The sequence below is a fragment of the Oryctolagus cuniculus genome, chromosome 6 (assembly GCF_964237555.1).
Source record: "Oryctolagus cuniculus chromosome 6, mOryCun1.1, whole genome shotgun sequence".
Taxonomy (NCBI): Eukaryota; Metazoa; Chordata; class Mammalia; order Lagomorpha; family Leporidae; genus Oryctolagus; species Oryctolagus cuniculus.
This window is the reverse complement of record NC_091437.1, coordinates 23002825-23018495: the sequence shown is the minus strand read 5'-3', so window position 1 is coordinate 23018495 and position 15671 is coordinate 23002825. Positions and strand designations below refer to the sequence as shown.

The following is a 15671-nucleotide window of genomic DNA, read 5'->3' as shown; positions in this document are numbered from 1 at the left end:
GAGAAAGGTCTTCCTTTGCCGTTGGTTCACCCTCCAATGGCCGCCACGGCCGGCGCACTGCGCTGATCCGATGGCAGGAGCCAGGTACTTATCCTGGTCTCCCATGGGGTGCAGGGCCCAAGCACCTGGGCCATCCTCCACTGCACTCCCGGGCCACAGCAGAGAGCTGGCCTGGAAGAGGGGCAACCGGGACAGAATCCGGCGCCCCAACCGGGACTAGAACCGGATGTGCCGGCGCTGCAAGGTGGAGGATTAGCCTAGTGAGCCGCGGCACCGGCCTAAATCCACACTTCTAACACCTACAACATAGAAAATGAAAGACCAGGACCAGCATGTGGCACAGCAGGTTAAGCTGTTGCATATGATGCCAGCATCCCACATAGATACTGGTTCAAGACCCAGTTGGCTCCAAATCTGATCCAGGTGCCTGTTAATGTGCCTGGGACAGCAGAACATGGCCGAAGTGACTGGGCCCTTGCACCCATGTGAGAGCCCTGGAGGAAGCTCATGGCTCTTGGCTTCAGCCTGGCCCAACCCAGTCATCTGGGGAGTGACCCAGTAGATAGAAGATCACTCTCTCTTTGTCTCTCCCCTCTCTCTGTAACTCTGTCTTTCAAATAAATAAATAGATCTGTAAGAAATATTGTATTTGAAAAGTAAAGGGACAGAGACAGGCTAAAGCCTGAAAGATCCTATTCCTGGTTCATTCTCCAAATGTGTGCAACAGCCAGGGGGCCGAAGCTGGGTGGACTCCCAGGTGGGTAGCAGGAACCCAATTACTTGAGCCATTACCACTCCAATACAACTTCCCGTTAACAACAACCAGGGAGGCAGCAGATGATGGCTAAAATAATTCAATCTCTGCCACCCACTTGGGAGACCCAGACTGAGGGCTGCATTCAGGAGCTCCAGGCCTGGCTGTTGTGGTTATCTGAGGACTGTACTGTAAGACACACTATTTGTCTCTCTCCTTCAACCTATAACCCCACCTCCCCTTCTCTGAAACAAAATTAAAATAAATAAATATTTAAAAAGAAAAAGTAAAGTTCAATTCCTACGAGCAGCACAATATGATCAAACTGATGTATGTCTGCCTGGAATTCTTTATCTCTGAGAGATAAAAATGTGTACCACACAGTGCAACTGTGAGGGAAAACTGAGATAAACAACACAAGATACTGCTGTCAGAGAACAAAGTAAACATGGCACTGTGGCCGGCAGCTGTCTCGTGTATGCAGGAAACAAGCGCTACCTCCGTGCAGACACACGCACGGGTAATGAACAAGCGCTACCTCCTTGGAGAAACAGGCACGGGTAAGGAAAAAGCACTGCCTCCGTGGAGAGACACGCACGGGTAAAGAACAAGCGCTACCTCCTTGGAGAGACACACACGGGTAAAGAACAAGCGCTACCTCCGTGGAGAGACACGCACGGGTAAGGAACAAGCACTGCCTCCGTGGAGAGACACGCACGGGTAAGGAACAAGCGCTACCTCCGTGGAGAGACACGCACGGGTAAGGAACAAGCGCTACCTCCGTGGAGACATGCACGGGTAAGGAACAAGCGCTACCTCCGTGGAGAGACATGCATGGGTAAGATGCTCTCATCAGGTCCTTTAGGAGACCGTCGGCGTGCTCCTGCTTATCCACAAATATGATGACAGACCCCGACTCTTGATAATGGCCCAGAAGCTCAAGCAACTTCAAGAATTTCTTTTCTTCTTCAATCACAATCTGAAAACACCAAATTACACCATGTTCATGGAATGAAAATGCCAATCACTCGCTTAAACAAAAAGAAAATCATTTATCTGTGGTGACTGTTAACACCTTGCTGTAATTTTTAGGAAAGGGTATGGAAATCTTAAATTTAACTGCTAAACCAGAAGGAAAAAATGTGCAAACTTTCAAAGAATAAAAGGCTTGCAAATGTTGGCAAATACCCTGTGTTCTCTCTGTGTGTTAACATCATATTCCAGGGCAGACAACGTGGCATAATAGGTAAAGCTGCCACTGCCTGCAGTGCTGGCATCTCATATGGGCGCCGGTTCAAGTCCCAGCTACTCCACTTTCGATCCACCTCTCTGATGTGGCCTAGAGTAGTGGAGGATGACTGAAGTCCTTGGGCCCCTGCACCTGCATGGGAGACCTGGAAGAAGCTCTAGACTCCTGGCTTTGGATCACCACAGCTCCGGCCATTGGGGCCATCTGGAGAATAGAGGATCTCTCTATCTCTCTGCCTCTGGCTCTCTGTAACTTTACCCTTCAAATAAATAAATAAATATTTAAGAAACAAAAACAAAAACATCGTATTCGAGTAACCAAAGATAAGACTAGTATACATGGCACTACTATTTTCTGGTCTACCACATCTGGTGGCAGAGTCAAAAATATTTTAAACTGTTCCACTAACGGCATGGTCAAATTTATCTGCTAAAACACTGCAGGCTACAGTTGATGGGCATTACTCGATTGTAAAAGTCATTTGCCTTCCTTCCAAACACGACCCCTAAATCAGCATGCACGCTACTGACGCATCAGGGGCTGGAGGTTTCCTGGACGGTACCCACCACTTGCTGTTCCACATCTGAGCAAACCACACTCCTGCCTCCAACCTGCACTTCAATGGGTTTACTCAGGATTCTGCGAGCCAAAGCTTCCATAGCTCTGGGGAAAGTCGCTGAAAACATAACTGTCTGCCGATCAGGACGGACATTATCCACGATGCGCATGACCTGAGAAAAAATTACAAAGAAGTATCATTAAAACAAAGCAAAGTAGAATATTTTTTAAAGATTTATTTTGGGGCCAACACTGTGACACAGTGGGTTAAGCTGCCACCAGAAAGTTAACAACCCAAATGGGCACCAGTTTGAGTCCCAATAGCTCCACTTCTGATCCAGCTGCCTGTTAATGCATCAAGGAAAGCAGCAGAAGATGGCACAAGTGCTTGGGCCCCTGCACTCACACAGGAGACCCCAATGAAGCTCCTGGCTCCTAGCTTTGGCCTGGCCCAGCCCTGATCATTGTGGCTACCCAGGGAGCAGACCAGCAGAGGAAGATCTGTATCTCTGTCTGCCTGACGCTCCTTCTCTGTAATTCAACCTTTCAAATAAATAAACAAACCTTTAAAAAACACTTATTTTTTGAAAGGCAAAGTGAGAGCAAGGAAGAAACACGAAGAGATCTTCCTTCTGCTGGTTCACTTCCCAAATGGCCACGATGGTCAGAGTAGGGCCAAGCCAAAGCCAAGAGCCAGGAACTCCATTTGGGGCTCCCACGTGGGTGGCAGGGGCCCAAGGACCTGGGCCATCATCTGCTGCTTTCCCAGGCACATTAGCAGGGAGCTGGATCAGAAGGGGAGCAACTGGAACTCAAACAAGTGCTCTGATAGGAGACCGGGCCTTGCAGGAGGCAGTTCAACCTGCTGCACAGCAATGGCCCTAAAGGAAAATTTTGAGAATTATTCCAGTTGCTTTCCAATCCCTTACCTCACAATACCGGTTTATTTTGTCCCCTAACTGCTGCTCAGCTTTCCAATCTCCACACGTATAGACCACGCTACAGGAATCCTCGGGGGCTCATCTCTCACTCACCTCACAACCAACCCTTCAGCACGCTCAGCAGCAGTTGTCTTCAAACTGTACCTAGCATGCAAGTGCTACTGACAACTACAAATTCTCCTGCATTTGCTGAACACTTTTCTTTCCCTTGTATGCCAAGAGCAGATCTAAGTGCTAAGATTTTGTAGTAGGAGATAACAGAAGGATTATGGGAAAGAGCACAGTGTGATACATCAGAAATCTATCTGATTAAACTACCTTGGAACTGTGAAGCCCATTGAAAGGTTCCAACTTCGGAAGTCTTGGAAGGCAAACTGTGGTTCATTTCCACCAATGTTACCTCCTAGGACCGCAGCAGACAGCCATCCCTTACCCCAGCCCCACAGCAGGCAGGCACACATGGTCCCACAGCAGGCTACACACACCTCATGGGAGCCAGAGTGAGCTCAAAGGAACCTGTCCTCCAAATACTGTGGTTCAGGGAGCAGCGTTGTGCCGTAGCAGGTTAAGCCACCACCTCCCACGCCAGCTTCCCATCTGGACACCAGTTCGAGTCCTGGCTGCTCCCCTTCTGATCCAGCTCCCTGCTAACGTGCCTGGAAAAGCAGTGTTAACAGGGCCCAAGTGTTGTGGCCCTTGTACCCACACAGGAGACCCAGATGAAGTTCCAGGCTCTTGGCCTCAGCCTGGCCCAACCCTGACCACTGCAGTCATTTGGGGAGTGAACCAGCAGATGGTAGATACTTCTCTCACACACTCTCTCTCTCTCTAACTCTGCCTTTGAAATCAATCAATCTAAAAAGTTTTGAAATCCATACATAGTATAAAGAAAGAAAACCAGTATCTGCATTCTGTGTTCTGGTGACTGCTTCTGACCCAGAGGGGCAAAGAGGCACTGGCCACTGCTGCTACACTCACCACCACGTGGTGCCAAGGCTCCTGGCCTACAGCTGCAATGCCTTGCAGGAGATTTAAAGGCCCACATGCCCTTTACCTGAATCCTTCCATTTTCTACCTCACTCCTTTTCGGAGCACTATATTGAAGATTAAGTCATTCAAACAAAAGCTGAGGGGCCGGCACTGCAGTGCAGCAGATGAAGCCACAGGCTCCAAGGCTGGCCTCACTGATGGGTGCTGCCTTAAGTTCCAGCTGCTTCACGTCTGTCTTTCAAATAAAAAAAATCTTAAAAAAAAGTAAAAAATGCAGTGAGGCAATCAAATGCAGATGTAAGCAAGCAGATGGAATATGAATGAAACTGAAGTCAGGACAATGGGAACCTGCGAAGCAGAAAGAAAGATTTAAAAAAACTAAACAGGGCATAGGGACTTGTGAGACCTGTGAGGAGTGTGACAATACACAAAGTGTGGGTGTCCCAAAAAGAAAAGAGAAGAAAAGGCAAAAAGAGTATCTGAAGAAATAACAGATGATATTTTACCAGATTTTGATGAGCCATGAATGTGAAGATCTAAGAAGCTAAACAAAGTCCAAGAGGAACTCAGAGAGACCCACACTAGGACACATGATAATCAACTTTCCTAGGGACCAGTGCTGTGGCATAGCAGTAAAGCCGTCACCTGCAGTGCAGGCATCCCATATGGGTGCTGGTTCAAGTCCCGGCTGCTCCACTTTCAATCTAGCTCCCTGCTATGGACTGGGAAAGCGGCAGAAGTTGGCCCAAGTCCTTGGGCCTCTGCATGCACGTGGGAGACCTGGAAGAAGCTCCCAAACCCTGGTTTTGGATCGGTGCAGCTCCAGCCTTTGCAGTCAATTGGGAAGTGAACAAGCAATGGAAAACCTCTCTCTCTCTTTGCCTCTCCTTCTCTGTGTAACTCTTTCAAATAAATAAATAAATCTTAAAAAAAAAAAAAAACTTTCCTAAAATCCTAGAGAGATCTTACAAGCAGAGAGAAAGGACTTCTCACATGAAAGTATCATCAATACAATTAACATATTTCTCACCAGAAACTGGAAGATAGAAATTCAGTGAACAGTAGGTAGATATATTCAAAGCACTAGACGACACAAAGCTTTACCAAAATCCTATACTCAGCAAAATTGTCCTCCAAACGTGAGGAGGAATACAATATTCTCCAATATTTATAAACAGGGAGTTCATTAGCACTCAATCTGCACTGCAAGAAATGCTCAGGGGGTTCCTTAGGGTGAACCAAAGGACTCTGAACAGTGGCTTACAGCTCTGTGAAGAACTGAAACAGCCCAAAAGGGTATAAATGTGGAACAAAAGTGTGGTACAATGGTTAAGAAACCACTTGGGACACCTGGAACTCACATCAGAATGCCTGGGTTCAAGCACTGGCTCCACTTTTTAGTACATTTTTTATTAAATTTAATTTATATAAATGGAACAAATTTCACGTATCTCAGTTTTAAGAACATGACACTTCCTACCCCATCCTCCCTCCTGCACTTTCAACCTTCCTCCTAATGCCTTCCTTATTCTCTTAATTTTTACAATATACTTTTCTTAAAGATTTTTTTTTTTACTTATTTAATTAAGAAGCAGATTAACAGAGATCCCTTTCTTTAAGATTTTTTTTTTTCACTTATGGGGCCCAAGGACTTGGGCCATCCTCCACCACTCTCCCAGGCCACAGCAGAGAGCTGGATCGAAAGTGGAGTAGCCGGGCCAGCGCCGCGACTCAATAGGCTAATCCTCCACCTGCGGCGCCAGCACCCCGGGTTCTAGTCCCGGTCAGGGCCCCGGATTCTGTCCTGGTTGCTCCTCTTCCAGTCCAGCTCTCTGCTGTGGCCCGGGAGTACAGTGGAGGATGGCCCAAGTACTTGGGCCCTGTACTCGCATGGGAGACCAGGAGAAGCACCTGGCTCCTGGCTTCGGATCAGCGCGGTGCGCCGGCCGCAGCGGCCACTGGAGAGTGAACCAACGGCAAAGGAAGACCTTTCTCTCTCTCTCTCACTGTCCACTCTGCCTGTCAAAAGAAAAAAAAAAAAAAAAAAGACAAGAAAGAAGTCAGTGTGCCAATCAGTCAGCAGCACTTGCTCTGATTTCCATGGCAGTGTCACTTCCTGCTATACTTCCATGGCCCTGAAGCCTCACTCACTAAAATCTCTAAGAGGAAAAAAAATCACAAAATAGAACTAAATCTAAACTTTCCTCTCCCTAAATTGATTTTAGTGACCAAAAAAGTAATTATCCAGTGTTGCCTCTTCATTTAATTATGGATGTGCACACAAGTATACATATGTACATGAGTGATTACACACAATAGGCACACATACGTAAGTGCATGCATACACATACATATATGAAGTAGAAATGCCAAAAAACAACTGACGTTGTTGCAATCTATTTTATGTATATTCAGTACATGTGTGTCCTTTTGGCAAATGATGCGTTACACATTGCACATCAATGGAAATGCTTTGAACTCACCCTGAAAAAACTGATTTATCAGAAAAGTGATGGGGCTGGTGCTATGGATCAGTGGGTTAAACCTCCAGCCTGCACTACGGTTTTGAGTCCTAGTTGCTCCACTTCTGATCCAGCTCTCTGCTATGGCCTGGGAGAGCAGAAGATGGCCCAAGTCCTTGGCCCCTGCACCCACATGGGAGACTGAAAGAAGCTTCTGGCATCAGATCAGCACAGCTCTGGCCGTTTTAAAAATGATGTGTTTGTTTACTTGAAAGGCAGTTGCAGAGATAGAAGGAGGGAAGGAGAGACGTCTTCCATCTGCTGGTTCACACTCCAAATGGCCACAATGGGTAGGGCTGGGACAGAGTGAAGCCAGGAGACTGGAACTCCATTCTAGGTCTTCCACATGGGGGCAGAGGCCCAAGGATTTGGGCCATTTTCTGCTGCTTCCTCAGGCGCATTAGCAGGAGCTGAATCAGAAGCGGAGTAGGGGCTAGTACTGTGGCTTATCAGGTAAAGCCGCTGGCAGTGCTGGCATCCTATAGGAGCGCCAGTTAGAGTTCCGGCTGCTGCACTTCCAAGAGAGCTCTCTGCTATGGCCTGGGAAAGCGGTAGAAGTTGGCCCAACTCCTTGGGCCCCTGCATCCACGTGGGAGACCTGGAAGAAGCTCCTGGCTTCCAGCTTTGGATCGGTGCAGCTCTGGGCATTGCAGCCAACTGGGAAGTGAACCAGAGGACAGAAGACCTCTCTTTCTTTCTCTCTCCCTCTCTCTGCTTCTGCATCTCTGTAACTCCACCTTTCAAATAAATAAATAAATCTTTAAAAAAAATAAAAAAAACAAACCCAGGCCTGCAGTGCTGGCATCCCATATGGGCACTGATTCAAGCTTTGGCTGCTCCACTTTCAATCCAGTTCCTTGCTAATATGCCTAGGAAAGCAGCAGCAGAGGGCCCAAAGCCTGGGGCCCTTGCACCCAGACGGGAGACCCAGATCAAACTCCCAGCTCCTGGTTCAGCCTGGCGCAGTCCCAGCTGTTGCAGCCATTTGGAAAGTGAACCAGCAAATGGAAGATCTCTTTCTCTGTCTCTCCTTCTCTGCCTCTGTAACTCTGCCTTTCAAATAAATCTTTAAAAAATGAAATAAAAAAGTCCTAGCACTACATCTACCTAAACAGATGTTATTCATTATCACAAAATCTAAGATCTCCCATGACTGTGAAAGACACTAAGGCGCATGTAGTTCCATTTTCCAAAGGATGCTTCAAATCCCTCCAGCCCCTTTTCACAAATGGACCCCATGACTGCTTGAATGCCTGGTGGTAAATATTCAATAGCCATTCTCCTCCAACAAAGCGACTTGTTCTAACTCCAACCCATGCTTATTCAACCTGCCACAAACTAAGTTCAGGTGCAGTTCCCCATGGCTTTCCCAGTCCCAGATCTATCCCTCAGACCAGAACAAACTCAATGCATCTTTTGTACAAGACTTTAAAACATGTGAGGAACAGCACCAACTCCCCTATGCTGAGCTAAACATTCTTCACACCTGTAATTGTGGCTCACATTATTCAAGAATTATCATGGTTCTAGTTACTCTTTTTTATGTTCCTCTATTTTTATCTCATTTAGGACACAGTCCCTAAATCTAAGCACAACAAATGCACAAGCATATGAGAGGCAATACATTTTTGAAGAATTAATGAATAAGCTGGAGACTTAACATAATATTCATATTATCCCTTTCCCAAGTAAATTTCTGTTACTACAGAAAATTACATATTCTGTTTTTGTTTTTGTTTTTGTTTTGACAGATAGTCAGACAGTGACAGAGAGAAAGATCTTCCCTCTGTTGGCTCACCTCCCAGTGGCCATGAGGGCTGGAGCCACACCGATTTGAAGCCAGGAGCCAGTCACCTCCTCCTGGCCTCCTACACAGGCGCAGGCGCCCAAGCACCTGAGCCATCCTCCACCGCCCTCCCAGGCCACAGCAGAGAGCTGGACTGGAAAAAGAGCAACCGGGACCAGAACCCGGTGCCCATGAGATGCCAGCGCTATGGCGCTGGCCCGTTCTTTTTTTTAAGATTTATTTATTTGAAAGGCAGAGTTATGGAGAGGCAGAGGCAGAGAAAGGTCTTCCATCTGCTGGTTCACGACCCAAATGGCCAACAGCCAGAGCTTGTCGATCCGAAGCCAGGAGCCAGAAGCCTTACTGGCAATGGTTTCAGATGCTTAAGGGAAGCCTGTACAAATCCCTCCTGAACAACTTTTATGAGCATCGAAATATAAACACCTACTTCCATGCCGTATGTCCCAGACTCACTGTACTATCATGCAGCACAGCTATGTTCATTCAGAAGCCCGGACACTGCATTCTCAGGGCAGATACACAGTTATATTCACATTACAAGACACTAATGAAACTTAATGGTTACCTGTGGTTCGAAACCCATGTCAAACATTCTATCTGCTTCATCTAAAACAACATATGTCACTCTTCGAAGATTTGTGACCCGACCTGAGATGAGAAGAAAAAAATAAAGACAAAAAGAAAACTAAAAATCAGTTCACAATACATTTTATGAGCACCAAGAACTTTAAAAAAAAAATTGTAAAGGGAACTAAAATGCCTGACTTAACCAGAGGGGTAGGTTAGGTATCTTAAAACAGTGAAAAAAAAATTTTTTTGGTCTACAGTATCTTAATCTAGTGACAAATATTTTCTGACAATGGGTGTATATGAGGCCCTTTATTTTGTCAAACTCGTCTCTTGCATACCATCATAGGGCCGGAAGAACCTGTAAAATTCAGAAAACAGCCCTCTCCAAAACACATCATAAAACTAAGACTGAGATGAAGCATCGAGCCACATCAGCCATTATCTGACAGCACCACCTAGGAAAAAACATATTAGAGATTACAGCGTATGTGTGGAAAGCAAGTTCCAGTACTAACTACTTCAGATGCAAAGATTTCTCTTTATATCACTTCACAGCCTACTTCCATACAACTAGAAACTTCTTAAATGGGTATGTCAAATCACTGATGAGAAACTACTACATAAATGCACTTTTCTGTACAAAGGTACAACTCCAACTTTTATTAAGAGCTTCCACTGGTTTAAATAAATGCAACTGGCTTCTTAACAGATAAGAACAAAATGTATACACAGGAAACCCTTTCTAAAAGATTAACAAAAGCATTTGCTACCAACTGTGGAATCAATCACCTGGCAAAAACACGTAAAAAAGTTATTAAAGGTAAACCAAAAGGACAGATAAGAGAAAAAGGTAACATTAATCGAGACAAATTTCAGGAAATTTAATCAATGCAGCATTGGAGGGGTAAAAGGGGATTATTTAACCAGCATTCATCTCAAAACTTTTCATATGCTGTATGAGCACAATAACTTACCAAACAATATCCAAGTCACCTTGCCAACTTCATGTAGAATTAGCATTACGTTTATACAGAAATTCAAGCAGAATGCTATTAGAAACATGCATTACTCAGTCTTAACACTCTATTACGAATAATACTGAATACTGCAATGGAAACCTTTGAAAGCACTTTCTTCCAAAAAAGGAAGAAGCCAAAATAAGTGATTTCTAAGTATTCCGCACTAACTTTTGCAGCCCCAATTAGTTTTGCAAGGTTGGGAACAGCAGTAAGTTACCTACCTTTGCTGGCTTAAGTCTCGGAAGCCCAGTTCTATAAATCTTGAAGGGCCTTTCTCCACAGAAGTTGAATAATGTCAACAGTTTAGTAACAGTTTTGATAGGGAATAATTTAACAAAGCATAACAGTTGAGCTAAAAACATGCAGAATTTACAAAAAATAAAATTTCTTGAAGCTGCAATATCTTAATTTATCTAGTATTGTAAATTACAAATGTCTATGTAGAAAAAGTCTAGATGTCAAAAGAAAGGGAAAGAATGATACACCTTTTTAAAAGCAAAGCTAGGTCAAAAATGGACTAAGAATTCAATTAAGTGCTATAAAAACCAGAGGATGCCAGCTCTAAAAAATGTTTTAATTGAATCACAAAAATATTAGTGCTTATTAAAACATTACAGTACAATGATATTACAATACACATTTTAAGATATTACAGCTTTAAGAACAAACACAGAAACCCTTTGTTGGTTTCTTGTATTTGCTTTAGTTTAACCAAAATGTATAGAATTCAAAAATAAAAGAGAACAAAAAATACCTCTGACTTACCACTGTTAGCGGCTAACATGTCAATCATTCGACCAGGTGTGCAAACGATAATTTCAGCACCTCTTTTCAGCTCAGCAATCTAATAAAAAGATGAAGTTTCACAGTGTATTTACCACCAACACCCACTTAGACAGATTCTAAGGTATTACACATGGTCCTTCACAGAGACCTGCTCAGTTCCCTGGAACAAAGTACTACTAACGGAACAGGCAGGAGCAGCATAACGACACAGTGATGTGTACCTGAAACCAATGAATAAAAATTTTATCAAGTTCACCTTTGGCACTATCTCTCAAAACCAAAAAAGGAACCTAAGAGAGTAGTCAAGAAAAATAAAGTGATCATTATCAATCAACATTGTTCCAATTGACAATGTTGCCACCACCAGCAAAGTGTAAAATCAATTTACTGGGACAGGCTTTGTGGTTCAGTGGGTTAAGCTGCTGGTTTACTTGCCCATGTCCCACACGGCAGTGGTAGTCCGTGTCCCATCCACTTCCGATAAAGCTGCCAGCTAAGGTGCCTGGAAAGCAAAGGACGATGGCACAAGTATTGAGTCCCTGTCACCCATGTGGGAGACCCAGATGGAATTCCTGCCTCCTGCCTTCAGCCTGACCCAGCCCTACTATTCTGACCATCTTGAGAAGAAGCAGTGGATGGAAGATCTATCTCTGGCACTGTTCCTTACACATAAATAAATCTTTGGGGAAATAAATGAATATATATTAAGTCATAATCAGCGTTTAAAAAATGAAATAATCACAAAAGTAAAAGAATGCTCTAAACGTCACAAAATTTTGCTTGAATTCTATACAAATATAAAATGCATGTATATACCAAGTCATTTCATAAATTATTCCTTACATCAGGCTGTGGTCAAACAAACTGGCAAGGAGATGAACCCAGAAAATGAACTAAGTCCAGATGTTTAAAGTAGCACAGGGATAACAAAAGCAAAGATTCCCAAAGTTTGTTCTTGTAACACTACTCTTTTTTTTTTTTTTAAAGATTTATTTACTTATTTGAAAGGCAGATGGCCAGCGCCGCGGCTCACTAGGCTAATCCTCTGCCTTGCGGCGCAGGCACACGGGGTTCTAGCCCCGGTCGGGGCACCGGATTCTGTCCCGTTTGCCGCTCTTCCAGGCCAGCTCTCTGCTGTGGCCAGGGAGTGCAGTGGAGGATGGCCCAGGTGCTTGGGCCCTGCACCCCATAGGAGACCAGGATAAGTACCTGGCTCCTGCCATCGGATCAGCGCAGTGGGCCAGCTGCAGCGCACCGGCTGCGGCGGCCATTGGAGTGTGAACCAACGGCAAAAGGAAGACCTTTCTCTCTGTCTCTCTCTCTCACTGTCCACTCTGCCTGTCAAAAAAAAAAAAAAAAAAAAAAGGCAGAGTTACACAGAGACAGGAGAGGTCTTCCATCCACTGGTTCACTCCCCAGTTGGCGGCAGCTTTACCTGCTACACCACAGCACTGGCCCTGTAACACTACGCCAAAGAAATGGTTTTGCTGCTGGCACTGTGGCACAGCAGGTTAAAGGCCCAGTCTGCAGCGCTGGCATCCCATGTGGTCGCTGGTTCAAGTCCCAGTTGCTCCACTTTTGATCTAGCTCTCTGCTGCGGCCTGGGAAAGCAGTGAAAGATGGCCCAAGTCCTTGGGCCCCTAAACCGTGTGAGAGACCTGGAAGCTCCTGGCTCCTGGATTTGGATTGCCTCAGCTCCAGCCACTGCAGCCATTTGGAGAATGAAGCAGCGGATCGAAGACCTCTTTCTCCTTCTCTCTCTTTGTAACTATGTCAAATAAATAAATAATTAAAAAGAAATGCTTTTGTGTGGGGCTGGTGCTGTGGTGTAATGGGCTAAGCATCCTATATGGGAGCCAGTTTATGTCCTGGTTGCTCCTCTTCCAATCCAGCACTCTGCTATGGCCTGGGGAAGCAGTGGAAGATGGCCCAAGTGCCTGGGCCCCTGCACCCGGGTGGGAGACATGGAGGAAGCTCCTGGCTCCTGGCTTTAGGCTGGCATATCTCTGGATCAGCTCAGCTCTGGCCACTGCGGCCACTTGGGGAGTGAACCAGTGGATGGAGGACCTTTCTCTCCTCTGATTGTAGCTCTCTCAAATAAATAAATTTGGAAAAAAAAAAAAAGATGTTTTCAGAATATGTAAATAAATTTATCCACTTTTTTAGCATCTTAATATACATCATCTTATTAAAGATTAAGCAGGTTTTGCAGGAAAGACAACTATTTTAATTTTATAATATCAAACAAGTTCAAAACTTATTTGACTACAGAACCCCTGTTTTCCAGTTAAACAAGGTTTTGATGATTGCCATTCTTGGGGAGACTCCTGCTCTCCCCAAGGTTTGTTATTTTTGGGTAAAATCATGGGCTGGGTATGTGGCCCAGTGGTCAAGATGCTATGCAGCACATCTGCATCCCAGCTCGGAGCACCCAGGCTTGAGTACCGGCTCCATTTCTAATTCCACCTCCCAGCTCACGTGCACCCTGGGAGCAGCAGGTGACTGCTCGAGTACCTGAGCCCCTGCTACCGACATGGGAGACCCAGACTGAGTTCTGGGCACCTGGCCTTGGCCTGGTCTAGCCCCAACTCTCGCAGGCAGCGGGAAGTGAACCAGCGGATGAAACATCTCACCATCTCTGTCTCTGTGCCTTTCAAACAAAAATTTTAAATAAAATAAATACGACTAAAAACATGGAATGCAAATGTAACTGAGTACATTCCAATCATCACCTTTTTTTTTTTTTTTTTGACAGACAGACAGTGGGAGAGTGAGTGAGAGAGAGAGAGAGATAGAGAGAGAGAGAAAGGTCGTCCTTCCATTGGTTCACCTCCAAAATGGCCGCTACGGTCAGAGCTATGCCAATCCGAAGCCAGTAGCAAGGTGTTTCTTCCTGGTCTCCCATGCGGGTGCAGGGTCCAAGCACTCCACTGCCTTCCCGGGCCACAGCAGAGAGCTGGACTGGAAAAGGAGCAACCGGGACTAGAACCCAGTGTCCATATGAGATGCCAGTGCCACAGGCGGAGGATTAACCAAGTGAGCCACGGCGCCGGCCCCCAATCATCACCACTTTTTTAAAGATATCAGCATGCATTAGAGGAAATTAATACTGGAGTAACCTGAAGACCTGGGTTCTAGGGCAAGCTCCAGGTCTTACTATAAAATGGAGAAAATATCTGCCTTCCTTGGGTGGGAAAAGAGGAAGCAGAAAAAACTAACATAAAAAAAAGATTCTAAACATTCCAAAATTCTAATAGAGTATTACCATAATTCATCCTCCCCTCCTCCAGGTTTACCAAAAGTGTAACTGAAAAAAACTTTTTATATTTAAGACATACAATGTGATGGATTGTTTAAAAATTCATTTATTTGGAAGCTAGGGTGAGAGAGAGGGATGTTCCATCTGCTGGCTCACTCCTGACCACAAAAAGCAGGGCTGCGACTAGACAAAGCCAGGAACCCAGAACTCCAACCAGGTCTCCCACATGGGTGACAGAGATCCAACCAAGAATTGAGCCATCACCTGCTGCCTCCCAGGGTGCGAATTAGCAGGAAGCTAGATCAGAAGTGGAGCAGCCAGGGACCAGTGCTGTGGTACGGGGTAAAGACGCAGCCTACAACTCAGGCATCCCATGTAGGCTCTGTTTCATGTCACAGTTCCTTCATTTCCAATCCAGTTCCCTGCTAGGTCATCCAACTAGGGCCCTGCCACTCACGTGGGAGACCCTGGATAAAGCGCCTGGCTCCTAGTTTTACCCTGGCCAAGCCCTGGTCATTATGACCTCTAGGAAGTCAATCAGAAAATCTCTCTCTGTGTCTCTCCCTCTTTCGGTAACTCTTTCATATAAGTAAATCTTAAAAACAGGGGATAGCGGGTAAGTGGAGGTGGCTGGCTTTGTGACACTGCAGGTAAAGCCTCCACCTGCAACGCCGGCATCCCATGTGGGTGTCAGTTTGAGTCCCAATTATTCCACTTTTGATCCAACTCCCCGCTAATGTTTCTGGGAAAGCAGCGGAAGATGGCCCAAGCACTTGGGCCTCTGTATCTACATGGGAGACCCAGAATAAGCTGTGGGCTTCTGATCAGCCTAGATCCAGCCATTTTAGTCATTTGGGGAGTTAATCAGTGAATGGAAGATTTTTCCCCGTCTCTGTCTCTACCTCTCTCTGTAACTCTGCCTTTCAAATAAACAAATCTTTTAAAAAATTAAAATGATTTTTTAAAAAAAATAGAGTAGTTGGAAGTCAAACCAGCATTTGTATATGGGCTAAGGGCATCCCAAGTAGCAGCCTAACCCACTGTGCTGCAAAGGTGCCACACAATGTGACGTTCCAATACACACACATTGTGAAATCAGCACCCCAATCAGGCTAGCTAACATCACCGCACAGCTAGCATTTTTTCTTTTAGGCAGACATATTAAAGATCTACTCTCTTAGTAAGTTTTAAATATATGACACTATTATTAACTATT

The 15671-nt window shown here is 45.2% G+C and overlaps 1 protein-coding gene across 2 annotated transcripts in view; it reads right to left on the bottom strand.

Moving 5' to 3' along the window:
* DDX46 (DEAD-box helicase 46) overlaps nt 1-15671 on the bottom strand; it is a 59351-nt gene that overhangs the window by 17792 nt on the left and 25888 nt on the right. For both annotated transcript variants that reach the window (XR_011389733.1, XM_008255025.4), the window contains exons 12-15: nt 11176-11254; nt 9387-9469; nt 2570-2734; nt 1571-1733 (exon numbers count right to left, since the gene is read on the bottom strand). Coding sequence is in view for 1 of the 2 variants with exons in the window: in XM_008255025.4 (XP_008253247.2) it covers nt 1571-1733; nt 2570-2734; nt 9387-9469; nt 11176-11254 (490 nt within the window). In the remaining variant the exon portion in view is untranslated. The remainder of the gene's footprint in view (nt 1-1570; nt 1734-2569; nt 2735-9386; nt 9470-11175; nt 11255-15671) is intronic.